This window comes from Equus caballus, chromosome 30 (assembly GCF_041296265.1).
Source record: "Equus caballus isolate H_3958 breed thoroughbred chromosome 30, TB-T2T, whole genome shotgun sequence".
Taxonomy (NCBI): Eukaryota; Metazoa; Chordata; class Mammalia; order Perissodactyla; family Equidae; genus Equus; species Equus caballus.
Genome location: NC_091713.1, coordinates 18,635,265 through 18,649,844, shown reverse-complemented (window position 1 = coordinate 18,649,844; position 14,580 = coordinate 18,635,265). Strand labels below are relative to the sequence as shown.

The 14,580-nt window shown below is 42.5% G+C and overlaps 1 protein-coding gene across 1 annotated transcript in view; it reads left to right on the top strand.

Annotated features, from left to right (window-relative positions):
* Window positions 1–14,580, top strand: part of MIA3 (MIA SH3 domain ER export factor 3) — a 38,959-nt gene that overhangs the window by 1,958 nt on the left and 22,421 nt on the right. The window contains 3 exon segments of the mRNA XM_070255761.1: window positions 2,992–4,071; window positions 6,383–6,553; window positions 8,640–8,785. Of these exon segments, the coding sequence (XP_070111862.1) occupies window positions 2,992–4,071; window positions 6,383–6,553; window positions 8,640–8,785 (1,397 nt within the window).

The following is a 14,580-nucleotide window of genomic DNA, read 5'->3' as shown; positions in this document are numbered from 1 at the left end:
TTTTATGATTATGAAACAGCAAAGATTGAAGACTAGAAGGCTAGGGAGGGAACCAAGAGTTTCACTTGAGACCAGCCGTGTGTGAGGGTGGACACATTGCTTTTTGTTTCTCAGCATTAAACGTAGAGAAAAACAGGGAAGATTTCCCTCTCCACTGTCTACTTGGCTGGGGATGTCATGATTTATAATGATAAAGCTTTGAAGATTTTAGATGCTTTGAGCATATGAATTGGAAGTAATTGATTCCCGAGAGTGGAAACTGGAGAAGCTTGATTATTGTTTACAGTGGATTCTTAGACTTCCTGATAAAATCAATATGGACTGTGACAGTTGCGTCCTGATATCTGGTTATTTTTTTCTCTCTCTTCATATACAGTGTTAATGGTCCGAGGTGAGGCTCTGCAAGATTTTGCAGGCCCGGATTGTCGTTTTGTGAATTTTAAAAAAGGAGACCCTGTATATGTCTACTATAAACTGGCAGGGCGATCGCCTGAAGTTTGGGCAGGAAGTGTAAGTAAAAAGTCGACGTCCTTTCTTTTCTTACATTTTATCAGCTTAACACCGTAGCTTTAAATAACTGTTTTCTTGGAATCTTTGATGGAGTGAACCTGTCCGCTCTGCCAGGCTGTGGAAAAAGAAGATGGCCCTGTGTCCCCAGCAGGTGTCAGGCTTGGCACGGAGTAAGCGCTCAGCAGAGGTTTCCTGAACAGAACTGAAGTGCTGCTCACTCCTCAGCATCACCCTCTAGGCCTCATCAGCCACGGGTGCTCCACGCGTAGTAAAGGGTGAAATGGTGAAACCTGGAAACCCTTAGCTTCATTCCTTCAAAAAGAAAGATTCGTGGGCATTAGACTTAATCCTAGAAACTGTGTGCAAAATAGTGTTCCAGGCATTCATGGTTAAAGGTGATTTTACTTGTATTTTTTTTCTAAATTATTAATATTTGTGAAAACCTGGCAGCTCTGAGAACAGTTACCTAATCATGCATTTCTTTGCAACTTCTGGGTCATCCTTTCCCTGCTTTTGAGGCACTTGCTCGAAGAGGTTCCCCGAGTGGCATTCTTCCTGATGTCTGACATGGAAATCAGTGAAGGCATCATGCTTTGATGTTTTTACTGAGGAGATCCCCTAGGAGTGACCTGGTAGAGAAGCTCTGAGTCATTGCCCTTTCCTTTTTATAAAGTGTCGTGTGTGGACTGTTTGTTTACTGAAAGTAGTGGGTCCTTGATGTCCTTAGGGTTCTCCAAACTTAGAGAAATATCCAGTCCCAACTGTGAAAACTTTCACTCTCCGTAAAACACCAAACAGACGACAGAAAATAAAGCTTGAGGAGCTGGCCCTGTGGCCGAGTGGTTAAGTTCGCGCGCTCTGCTTTGGCGGCACAGGGTTTTGCTGGTTTGGATCCTGGACGCGGACATGGTACCACTCATCGGGCCATGTTAAGGTGGCGTCCCACATGCCACAATTAGAAGGACCCACAACTAAAATACACAGCTATGTACTGGAGGTGTTTGGGGAGCAAAAGCAATGCAAAAAAAAAAAGATTGGCAACAGTTTAGCTCAGGTGCCAATCTTTAAAAAAAAAAAGAAAAGAAAAGAAGGCTTGAGAAGCCTCCATAGGGAGAAATAGATTCATTTTGTTGGCATTCGAGATTCCTAGGCAGGAATCTTGAAAGGCTGGAGGGTCAGGTACAACCCTTGTTTTTAGGCAGAATCCCATTTGAATCACTCTCTACAAAGAAGAATCTATTCTGTTGCCTTCAGGTCCACCATGTGAGATTTCTTACTAATCTTTCCTCTTGGGGAGTCTTTTCCATGTACCTAGGCTGCATTTTTCCTCTAATGGTGAAGTTGGAGCATTTGGAGATGTCGATGAAAATAATCCATAACCAATCTGTAAATGAAAATTTGGGTGAGTTTATTCTGAGCTGAAATCTGAGGACCATGGCCCGGGGCCTTTCTTCCCAAAGCAAGAAAGGGCACCAAAGAAATGAGCTGTACAGAGTGGTTATATACCCCGAAAGAGGGTGCTTTACATATGATTGAAATGTCCCTCCCACGATAGTCACAAGATTGCCCTGTTGGCACAGCGCTTGATGGACACAGCAGGTAGTGGGTCTGCTATCTTCGTGGGGTAACAGGAGGCAAGTCTATTGTCTCGAGCTGGGAGCTGGGCGGTCACAGGTGAGCGCAGCAATCAGTTTCTAGCCTAAGGAAAGATGCTTAATCCTTAAGGAGACGCCAACGTTGGGAGAGGGAGGGAAGTTGCACCTTTACCTCAAGGGCCTTTTGCTCTTGCCATAGGGAATCTCTAAAGCAGATATACAATGTATGCTCAACGGCCTCGGTCAGGTCCTTTTGGAAAGACAAGGTCAGGCCGAATTAGGTTTATACCAAATGGCTTCCTTATATTCTCCAATGTATCCTATTGCTTGCCATTTTTATTTGTCAGAGACGTGAACTCGACCTGCAGTTTCCTTCCTCTGCACTTGGGCTCATGACCATGTTCACCTCTAGAAAGCCTGCCAGTCTTTCTGAGTCCCCACTTGCCTCCTGCCTTCTTAGGGAAGCACTTTCCTCAGCTCCCAGCCAGAAGGGATTGTTGCTGTCTGATAATCGTTTCGGTGGCACTTTGCACACCCTGCTCTTGTGGCATTCTCTTACTGCTTTCCTTAAGAGCACTGGAGTAGAAAGGCCCGTGTCCCACCCATCTTCCTTCTGACCATTTCCCTTCAGGGCAGTGGCACTTATTTACATTTGTCCTGATAGTAGCTTATGCAGAATTTGTCCTCTGGAAACAATATTCTACTTTTTTTTTTTCCAAGTTCTTTGGCAGGGATGATATATGGAAGCAAAATTAAATAGAAAGATGACTTCCAGGCATGAGGGCCCAAGGTTCTGTAACATGTTTTTGTCAGATCATAAGAAATGGACACTACCCGGTGTAAAAAATATGGAGTTTTGTATGACCTATGGTCTCAATTGACTAAGATTACAAAAGGGAAACAACAGACCAAAATGATAGCGCGGAAGTACCGGATTTCCATGATGAAGAATGGGAAGCAGAAGATGACGATTACGCTCCTGAAGAACTACTGGAGGATGAAAATGCCGTAAGTGCAGGAGAGTCTAAAGAAGAAAGCCCTGTGATTCAGGACAGGCAGTTTGATGTTAATGCGCAAGGCCCCGAAAGAGCCGTTTTAGGTGCCATGGATGCTGATCCAGAAACCGAAGAAAACAAAGAAGAAACTGGTAGCCTTTTAGAAATTGAAAGAAAAAATGAAACTGTGGGCGAAATAGACAGGAAACCTGGTCATATGGTGGTGGAAAAAGAAGGCGGCCCTCTGGTAGATGAGAAAGCACAGCGGCCATCTGAAGGCAGTGACTTTCCTGACAAGAAAAAAAATGAGACTCCAGAGTTAGGTGAAGTGTTTGAGGATAAAGATCCTGATTATTTTAAAGAGGACAGCCCTGAGGAACACCTGAACACCTCAGGGCTCACTGAGAAGCCTGGGGGAGAAGAAGTCTCAAAAGAGGACCGTGAGGACTTAGAGAAATTCATGGACACAGAACGCCAGGGGTCTGCTTCTGGGGAACGCGAAGATGACGTGTTCCACTGGCCTCCCCACTGGACCGCAAAGCCCAAGCAGAGTGACAAGATGAAGGACGCGCCTATAATAAGCAGCTTCTTTAAAGAACCGCAGTCTTTGCAGCGGTTCCAGAAGTACTTTGACATCCATGAGCTGGAAGCCCTCTTCCAAGAAATGTCACTAAAGCTGAAGGCAGCCCAGCAGGAGAGCCTGCCTTATAATGTGGAAAAAGTCCTAGATAAGGTTTTCCGTGCATCGGAGTCCAAAATTCTGAGCATAGCAGAGAAAATGCTCGATACTCGTGTGATCAAAAATGGAGAACTGGGAGTGAAGGAAAGTAACATATTTGAAGAGGCCGCGGTGCTAGATGACGTTCAAGACCTAATCTATTTTGTCAGGTACACACACTCCATAGCAGAGGAGACTGTGCCCCCGGCAGCAGCACGGCGTCCAGCGGAAGACTGGGATAGACTGATGGAAGGTAGAATGCCTGTCTATGGCTTTGTAGAGTGGGGCTTGAGAAGCAGGTCGGGGAGGCTTGGCTGAAGTCCCTCACACCTTTTTGTAAAGCTCTGTCCACAGTTTACAGTGTGCCCAAAGGCAAGAGACAGCACGGTGACACCCACAGGTCCCTTCCTGCCTTCTTTCTTTAAGGCTAGAGCACAGATAAGGATTTCTATCCTGGTTTCCCTGTACGACAGCTGAAACTGGTGGCCTTTTCAAAAGGAAACTTTAGGGCCCGGCCCAGTGGCTGAGTGGTTAAGTTCGAGCTCTCCGCTTTGGTGGCCCAGGGTTTCACTGGTTTGGGTCCTGGGCGCAGACATGGCAGCACTCATCAAGCCATGCCATCCCACATGCCACAACCAGAGGGACCTACAGCTAGAATATATAACTATGTGCTGGGGGGCTTTGTGGAGAAGAAGAAGAAAAAAGAAGATTGGCAACAGATGTTAGCTCAGGGCCAATCTTTAAAAAAAAAAAGAATAAAAATTATTTTAAAAAAAGGAAACTTTATAAAAAGACAAAGAAAGATACAAACAAGAAAATGATGTGCAAAATAGACCTCTTAAAGTTCAAGTTTCATGTAAAATTAGCAAAGGGCTTTTTGCGAATGCCGTTTTTTTTTTTAAAATTGGCACCTAAGCTAACAGATGTTGACAATCTTTTTTTTTTTTCCCCATATCGCCCCAGTACACAGCTGTATATTTTAGTTGTGGGTCCTTCTAGTTGTGGCGTGTGGGACGCTGCCTCAGTGTGGCCTGATGAGCGGTGCCATGTCCGCGCCCAGGATCCGAACTGGCGAAACCCTGGGCTGCTGAAGCGGAGCGCGCGAACTTAACCACTCGGCCATGGGGCCAGCCCCGGAAGGCCATTTCTTAAATCATAAAATAACTGCTGTCTGTCCAAGGGTTGACGGGCACAACTTTTAAATCAAAGCCTTGCAAGAGTTTCATTCCCGCCAGCTGTCCTCTTTTGTGGAGGTCATGTTTTTTCCTGGCTCTTGCGGGTAGTCTGTTGGGTCAGTGAAATTCTGCTGGGCGTGAGGGTTCTTGCAGTCAGATTAACCAAGGATCCAGCACGGAGGCAGAGCCCGCCCACACAGCACTTGACACACATAAGCCATTCAGTCAATAGGAAGGAATTGACCCCAAGCCAGTGTCCTAAGGCGAGCTGGTTCCTACTTCCATGTTCTTTTCTCTGTCCTCATGCTTTTCAGACTGAGGTATTTGGACTCACTATAGATGGTCAAGTACCAGGGGGACATACAACCCTAGATTAAATGTTTCTTCCCACAGTGGCCATTTTTCCTGAGCATTTTGGGAAAGGAAACTTTTTTGCTTTAATCAAAGCAGATAGATTTTGGATTGGAGCGCAAAACTCAAATGAATTTTCAGGGCAAAACTGTGAGGTTTCAGAGAAATTCATCTTTGCTGTGGGTGCCCTTCGGCTATGCCCTGAGCCTCTTAGGGACAGAAATGGGTTGATTCTTTCTGACTCCTCGAGGTGGTTTGAAAATATTTGACAGGCACTTCAGCAAGCGGCCTTTATATGTCATGCCCTTCTCTGTCCTAGCTCTGTGAGACCAGCACGCCTGTGTAGGAAAGAGTTCATGGCATTACTGTGTAAAATAGATGCTTCCTATTTCTGCTCTTGACTGAAATTCTCTCTTGTACATTTATCCTTGTGGGTGTATGTTGATTTGCCAAGGGAAGTTAGGTTATTGGAGTCCCTACTGTAAATATCTATCTTTTTTTTTTTTTTTTTTTTTTTTTTAAATATTAACATTAGAGAGTCTTTTTTTTTTTTTTTTTTTAAAGATTTTATTTTTTCCTTTTTCTCCCCAAAGCCCCCCGGTACATAGTTGTGTATTCTTCGTTGTGGGTTCCTCTAGTTGTGGCATGTGGGACGCTGCCTCAGCGTGGTCTGACGAGCAGTGCCATGTCCGCGCCCAGGATTCGAACCGACGAAACACTGGGCTGCCTGCAGCGGAGCGCGCGAACTTAACCACTCGGCCACGGGGCCAGCCCCTGTAAATATCTATCTTTATGGAATGCTTTGGAATAAGGGTTTCTTTGTAAATTTTATTCTGTAGATTAGCCGTCTGTGAAGTGAGACAAAAGCAATGGAAACCCTGATTTCCCTGCCCAGTTGTGCTGCCCGGGCTGCCAGCACCCGAGGGCAGTAGTAGGGGGTCCTGGACTTGTACGATGAGGGGGTGCTGCTCAGAGGGAGGAGCTGAATGGGGAGCGTCATCAAGCTTTGCCAGCCCAATGCCTTCTTCTTCCCCGTAGACATCCCCCCACCACGTGAAGATGATTTCTCACAAGAGGGCACAGAAGATCTTAAAACAGAGATTCCTGAAGAGCCCAGCTGCTTGGATCAATTGGATCAACCCACGACTAGTGATGTGGGTACCTCAGAAATGTCACAGAAGCCAAATACTGAGAAAGACATACACCCAGGTAAAGCTTGCTGATTTTCTCTACAAAGTAGAGGCTTATTGTAAAGGAGAGCTGCTAGGAGATTCCTTGTTAAAGGTAGGAAACAGGGGGGAATAATACAGCTATGAATGGGTTTAAAAAAATAAGAAATCCCAGAACTCACAGAGAAAAGCAGAAGTGAAGACGGGTGGAGATCAATAATAAGAAACAGGCCAGAGACTGTAACTAAGCTACATGCCAGTGATTGGCTGTCATTAGCCTGTGCAGATAATTTCAATCTAAAGTGTTCTTCTTACAAAGCCTTATGCTCCCAAACAGTAGTTTTCAACCAGCCCACAAGCATCAGAAACTCTGTGGGTGGAGACCAGAAATCTGTGTTTAACAAGCCCTCCAGGAAATTCGGAGCTATTGGAAGTTAAAGTTGGAGAACCACTGCTCTAAAACTCACAAATTCTGTGTTTTCCCCCCATTCCACCGCCCCTCCCCAGTAGAACACATGTCGCTCAGTTCTCTTGTTAATTTGCTACCTGGACAAGATAAAAACTTTTTTAAAACAGTGGAGGAGATATTTATGTCTAGGTGTCTTTATACTATAAGGTTATAGGAAACTGCAGAACTTTTCAGTATGTAATAGTCCACTGTAGACTGAGCACAGAAAACATCCAGTGGGAAAGCAACTCATTTCATTTGAATTGAGAAAGTTGTTTTAAAAATAAAATAAAATAAAATACCACCCCAATAATGATATCAACAGCTTTCTAATTTTTGTGTAGCTTACTCATTTTACCAGTAAATCAGAAGGACAGCTGATTTTTATTTTGTCTGTCCGATATGGTGATATGACATCATTACTGATGTTGTGTTTTTAGAGATTACGTTCTATAACCTTCGGTATTGCATTAGCCTGTGAGACCGCAAGGCCTGGCTGCACTGGGCTGTACTTCCTGCGCCCTTTTAAAGTTCAGGAGAAGTCATGGCAAGGAGAGGAGGTCAGCTAATTTGAGAAGAAATGACATATCGGAGGTCTCCTGTGTTCCAGAGGATATTACTTTATATATAATACTCCCTACTTCTAAATTTTTGTAACTCACAAAGGTTCTGCTTGTCGAACATGAGTCATACACCATTAAGAACTTGTTATTCTCTTGCTCAAAAACTTTCAGGGTTAGGAAAAATTCTGCTGGCAGAATAGAAAACAGACCTTTTGCTCTGTCCTGTAAGTTCCACTGCAAAATGACGTCAACTACCTGTACAGGCTCATCTTCCCGAGTGTCCCTTCGTGCATCTCAGGTGCTGAGGTCTGACCTGACTGGGACGACTTCACCCGAGGTCAGAGTCGTGGATCAGGAGTGGATGGGACCTCAGGGTTGGAAGAGGCCTGAGAGGAGCCAGTCCAGCTTCTCACTGATTGCTTCTCGGACTCCTACCTGTCTATAAGACGTGCCCCAGACCCAACTAACTCATACTGAAATCCTCTCCCTACCACCTCCTCCTGTGGAAATCCTTTCAGGTAGAGCTGAAATTCTGCCTCTTCCACAGAGCTGCAAGCCAGGCCCCACCCTGTAAGCAGTTCCTTTTTGTCCCTTTGGCATTTACCATATTCTGTTTTGTGTCGCTGTCATTCAGCCATTCAGTAAGCAACTCTGGAGTGCCTGCAGGTGCCAGACACTGTGCTAAGCACTGGTGCCCCCTGCCTTCAGGTCTGCGACCTTTCTCATTGTTTGCCTGAAGTTTCAAATACACTGCTTCACCACACTAAATAAATGTTTCTTAAATGTGACTGGGTGTTTATGGAAAAAGCATAAAATTCTGCTTTCTCAATTCCCAAGTAAATATTGTTCAGATAGCAGTGGTGTTGCCGGGGCGTGACAGAGGAGACTAGTCAGGGGTAGAGTGGCCTGGAGATATGTTCCTTTTATAATTGAAGGATGTGACAGCTCTAATGGGGACTCTGAATTTTTTTCTATATAATTGTCTTCAGGAGAACCATGTGTCCAGGCACAGTGACTAACATTTCGTGTTCACTCTACAAATGTTTAAAATGAAGAGAAACAATTCTTATTCTGAAGCACAAAATAAAACAGTAGTTTTCCCCCCTCAATTTAAGGCATAATTACAACCAAGCGCACTCCTGTCAATGCTGTTGATCCTAGAAAGCAGCGAGAAACGAAGGCTGAAGAAGCGACGAGTGCCACACCTTGGGAAAATGCAATTCTTTTAATATATTCATTCATGTTTTATTTAACTAACATGGTAAGTTTGACATACATAGTTTCTTCAGAGAGTGTTATCACAGTTGTTCAGTTGATTTTGAGCATGAGGGGAGGACTTAAACTGTCTCTATGAACATTGCTCCTGATCCTTTCACGATAGCCCCTGAAACAAGCCACAGGTCTGTGGCTCTGATGGGTTCTTAGTTTGTTTTGGCATTTTTCGCATTTGAAGAGGATTTGCTGTGTGCCAGACCTGGGCACACACGCCCCTGTAAACGTGGTTCTTCCCTTCAAGAAGCTTCGTCTACCAGGGTGATAGAGACGTTCCCTGGAAACCTAATATGCCATGGGCCGAAAGGGAAGTATTTCCCTGATAGGAGAACGATATGTTGAGCTAATTGATTCACTGTGGTGGGAGGATGCTCCAAGAAGGTCAGAAGTTAGCTGAGACGTGTTCTGAGCAGAGCTGAAGGACCGACGGTGTTTGCTGTGAAGTTTCTTGTTGAAGAGAAGGGCTGGTGGAGATGGGGGCGGTGTGCAGTCAGACAGAAGAAATAAGATGTTCAGATGGATGGAGGCGTGCAGAAAAGGTTATCTGGGGAAGCCCGGGGAGGTGTTGGCATTGTTGAAGTGTAGAGTTAGAGGCGGGTGGTCTTTTGGAGGGAGATGGGCGACCATGAAGGAAGTCGTATATCAGGATGAGTGACGTTAGACTGGGAAGGCTCCTTTGAAGGTTGTAAGCAGGCAAGGGATACGGTCAGATTTGTTTCTTAGAAAGAGTCACTTATGGCAGAATATTTATTCAGATTTATCTTTCTAAAGGGAGTCATGATCCAAATGAGACATTTCATCTGTCTAGAAACTTATCTAAGCTTTTCAGGACTTAGCTCCCCCTTGTGGTACTTGTTGAAATTGGATGTTTTTCTTGATGAATTATGGGAATGAGCAAGCCTCCAGAAACTGGAGGCCGAGTTGCCCTCGGAGCTGTAGACAAAGTATCTTCCGCAACAAAAATATTTTTTTCCTCTAGATTCTGTTACTTCATGACTTGTGTAGGAAAGAGGGTTATATTTTGTTCTGTAAAATGCATGAGTCTTGAGCACTTTGAATCCCAGATTCATCACTTAGAAGTGTGGGCAAATTGCAGACTTGGAATCTCAGCGTCTTCATCTTTAAATGCAGACGGTACCCACTTTAAGTGTTGTAAGAGTTAAATGAGTTGCTAACGTGAAGTGTCTAGTGCAGTACCTGTGTTTTGTAGGGTCTCCCTGCCACCTCCTCATTCGGATGGTCAGAGGGCGATATAAAGACATGGAATACCTGGGGAATTCAGGAGAAAGGCCACCAGGATAGGAAAGATGGAGGAAAACCAAACCGTCTTTTAGTTTTCTCCATTGTTGGCAGTGGTGGCAGCCACTGGGGTGAAGGTGTGTCTGACCCGAGCAGTTCGAATAATGAAATTTTCAGTGATTAAGGCAGTCTCAGGAGTGGAATCTGTTTATCGGAATGAGTCATCACTTCAAAAATTCAACAGCCTCCAGATGTGGGAGGAATTCTTTATTCATTTTGTTTGTTGATATGCACAGAGCCCTGTTCTAGGCCTGGGTTGGGGGACACAGATGTGGTATGGGATGTGTTCTCTGCTTGATGGGAGAAGACACAGACATGAATGGCAAGAGAAGAGGGGGCAGTGTTACAAAGTAGCATTGTTTTGAAAGGTATTGGCCAGAAAGCATTTAGATGGCCCAGTGTGTACAGAGAGTACTGTGCTAGGAATTGAAGATTCCAAGAGGTATAAAGCATAATTCTGGTTTCTGAAAGGCTTAAGAAAAGGACATATCATATATATATGAAAATTAGGAAAATGGGAAACATATGAAATAGTTTTTGTGAATTATCAAATAACTAGTATAGATAATTATTTGATATGGCTGGAGAGTAATGGGGTGCTGACTTGATTGGGAAAACTGCACCAGAAGTCAGATTCATAGATCAACAGTTAATGGAATCTTAGGTTGGAAGAGACCTGGTCCAACTTCTCACTAATTGCAGTCATTTCCTCTCCTGTAGCCCCAACAAGTAGTTATGAGGTCTGGGCATCGACAATTCCTAGTGTGAACAACCTGCCCTACAAGGCTAGTCATTGTTCTCTTGGCTAGTTCATTCTTATGTTGACTCCAAATTTTCCTCCATGTGATTTCTTCTCATAGAATCTAATTCCTTTTCTACATAGTAATCCTTTAAATAGTTGAAGTTATGCTTTAATTTTTTTCAAGTGTTTTATCATGGAAAATTTCGAACATATGAAAGCAGAGAGACTAGTAAAATGAACCCATGGGCCCATCACCCAGCTTAATAGTAATTGCTTAATATCGCCCAATATTTGGCACATTCAAAATCCCCTCCCCTCCTTTTAAAAATTGTTATTATTCAGATCAGGATCTTCTTGAGGTCCAAATGTTATAATAGGTTGATACACGTCTTAAATCAACTTTAATCAGATATAAATTGCATACAGTCAAACATACACATTTTAGAAATACAGCTCAGTGAGTTTTAGCAAATGTGTACACCCATGTAAAAACAACCAAAACTAAGATATGGAACATCTCCTTCATTCAAAAAAAGTTTCCTCATGTGCCTTCCCAGTATGTCCCCCTCTGCACCTGATCCAGGCAACCACTGAGAAAACTTTTTCACTACAGAGTAGTTTTTGCTGTTGTAGAATTATAGTTATAAATGGACTCATACTTCGGAGTGAAACTGCCCAGTCATATGGTAAGATTGTTTTATCTTACTTAGGAGAAACTGCCAAACACTTGCCAAAATGACTGTAACATTTTATGAGACTTCCAGTAGGTCACATATTTGCTAACACGTGGTATTACCAGTCTTACATTGTAGCTGTTCCAGTGGGCATGTCTTTATGGTTTTAATTATTCCCTGATGATTTATGGTGGTGAGCACTTTTTCACGTGGCCATAATTCTTTGTGTGTTCATGTGTGAAAGAGTTGTTCAAATCTTTTACCCATTTTTTTTTTTGAGGAAGATTGTCCCTGAGCTAACATCCTCGCTCATCTTCCTCTACTTTATATGTGGGACGCCTACCATAGCATGGCTTGCCAAGTGATGCCATGTCCGCACCCGGGATCCAAACTGGCGAACCCTGGGCTGCCAAAGCGGAACGTGCACACTTAACTTCTGCACCACCAGGCCGGCCCCTCTTTTGCTCTTTTTTAAACTTGGCGTTTTCCTTCTAAATATTAAGGTCTAAGAGGTCTTCATATATTTTGGATACAAGTCTGTTGTCAGATATATATTGCAAATAATTTCTTCCAGTTTATGGCTTGGCCTGTCAATTTCTTAACCTTGTCTTTTGAAGAACAAATTTTGATGAACACCATTTTATTAATTTTTACTTTTATGGTTAGTGCTTTTTGTTTCCTGCCTAAGGAATCTTAGGCAATTCCAGTGATTCAAATATCTTCTCACGTTTTCTTCTTCAAGTTTTATACTTATGCCTTTCATGTTTTGGTCTGTGTTCCATTTTGAGTTAATTTTTGTGATTGGTGTCAAGTTTCATTTTTTCTTAGAATGCATATCCAGTTGCTCCCATGTCATTTCTTTCCCTTTCAAATTACCTTGGCACCTTGAGTTGAAATCAGTTGACCATGTATGTCAATTTCTGGACTCTAATCTGTTCCATCGATCTCTATTGCTATCCTAGGATAATGCCACACTTTTTTGATTCCCGTAGCTTTATAGTAAGTCTTGCAATCGGACAGTTCTCTTGTAAAATTGTTTTGGCTATTTCAGTTGCTTTGCATTTCCAAATAAATTTTAGAATCAGCTTACCAATTTCTACAAAAAAGCATGCTGAGATTTCGATTGTTATTATGTTGAATCTAGAGATGAGTTTGGGAAGAACTGATATTAACAAATAGTAAGGCTCCTAATCCAAGAAGTAAGTTCATCTTTACATTCATTTTGATCTTCTTTAATTTCTCTCAACAGTGTTTTGTAGTTGTCAGTGTACAGGTTTTATGTTAGTATTTTATGTATGCCAGCGTATTACGTTGTTTTGATGATGTTGTAAGTAGTATCTTTTTTACATTTTATTTACAGTTGTTTTTTGCCGATAGGTAGAAATACAGTTGATTTTTATATATTGACCTTGTGTCTTACTACCTTACTTAATTTACTTATGAGTTCTAGGGTGGATTTTTTGTAGATTTCATAGGATTCTCTGTGCAGATGATCATGCCATCTGTGAATAAACACACCTTTTTTAAAAGTCAAGTTAATTAAAGCATCATAACATCTAGTAAAATTCACCCTTTCTATGTTCAATTCTATGAATTTTCACATTATTTCTTCAGATTTTTTTGTGTTCCTCTTCTCTTGCTTCTCCTTCTGGGGCTCTAATGACACATATGTTAGACCACTTTATGTAGTTCCACAGGTCACTGAGGCTCTGTTGTTTTTTGTTCTTGTTTTTCAGTCTTTTTATGTCTTTGCTTCAGTTTAGATAGTTCCTGTTGCTGTCTTCAAGTTCACCAATCTTTTCTTTTGTAGTATCTGATCTGCTGTTAAGCCCATCAAGTGAAATTTTCATTTCTGATATTTTACTTTTTAGCTTTAAAAGTTCCACTTAGTCCTATTTTATATCTTGCATTTCTCTTTTCATGAGAATGAAGAGAGAAATGGTCATTTTTTTTTTTTTAATTCTTAAATATAGTATTCATAATAATGCTGTTAAAGCCCTTCTAAGCTGATTAATTGTGTCATCTCTGTTGCAGTTTCTTGGTCTGTTTTATAGATTGATTTATCTCCTACTTATGGGACACATTTTCCTGATTTTTTTTGCATGTCTAGTAATGTTTTTTTTTGGATGCTAGCCACTGTTAATGTTACATGGTTGAGTGCCTGGATTTTAGTGACTTCCTTTAAAAAGCATTGAAGTTTGTTTGGCTAGGTTGTTAAGTTACTTGTGGAACAGCTTGATCCTTCCCATTCTTATTTTTAAGATTTGTTAGGGAGGTGCCTACGGTGGTCTTTCCTCTTGAGCTAGTGTAGCCCTACTACTAAGGGTGATTCTTCTGGGATCTACTGAATACCTTGAGCATTCAGCGAGATCAGTTCACGCTGACTAGCTGGAATACGAATGTCTCCCAGTCCTGTGCTAATGCTGGGAATTGTTCAGCTTCCAGTTTCCTGGCAGTTGTTCTTTTCGTCTATATTTGTTTTCTGCCCATCCTCAAGGAATCTTACCTTACACAGGTGCTGCTTTGAATTCAGCCCAAGATTGAAGGAGACCCCCTTGCGGATTTCTGAAACTCTTTTTCTTTAGAATTCTCATCTTTCTGGTGCCTTTCCCTAGATATTTCAAGTACCTCAGTCTGCACAACTCTGTTCTCCACCGCCTCTGTGAGATTGGGGTACTCTGCTTGGATTCTCCCTGCCCATACTGAGGTCTAGAAAGTGCCTCCAGGTAGAAGGTGGGGTGATCATTGGGCTCACCTCATTTGTTTCCCTTCTCTCAGGGGTCACAGTTGTGTGCTGCCTGTTGTTCTCTATCTGAAAAACAGTTTTTTCCCCTACATTTTGTCCAGTTTTCTAGTTATTTTCAGTGGGAGGACAAATATCATACCAATTACTCTGACTATAGATTTTTTCTTTGTTTGTTTGTTGTTGTTGCAATGTATTCACTGAAGAAACTAGTTTGTTTGGCTTCTACGGGATATCATGGTCTGGATTTTGCTAACTACATCCCCCTGGTGTAATTGAATGTGATTCTCTGGTTCTTTATATTTTCTGGGAGTTGTAGTCTCATT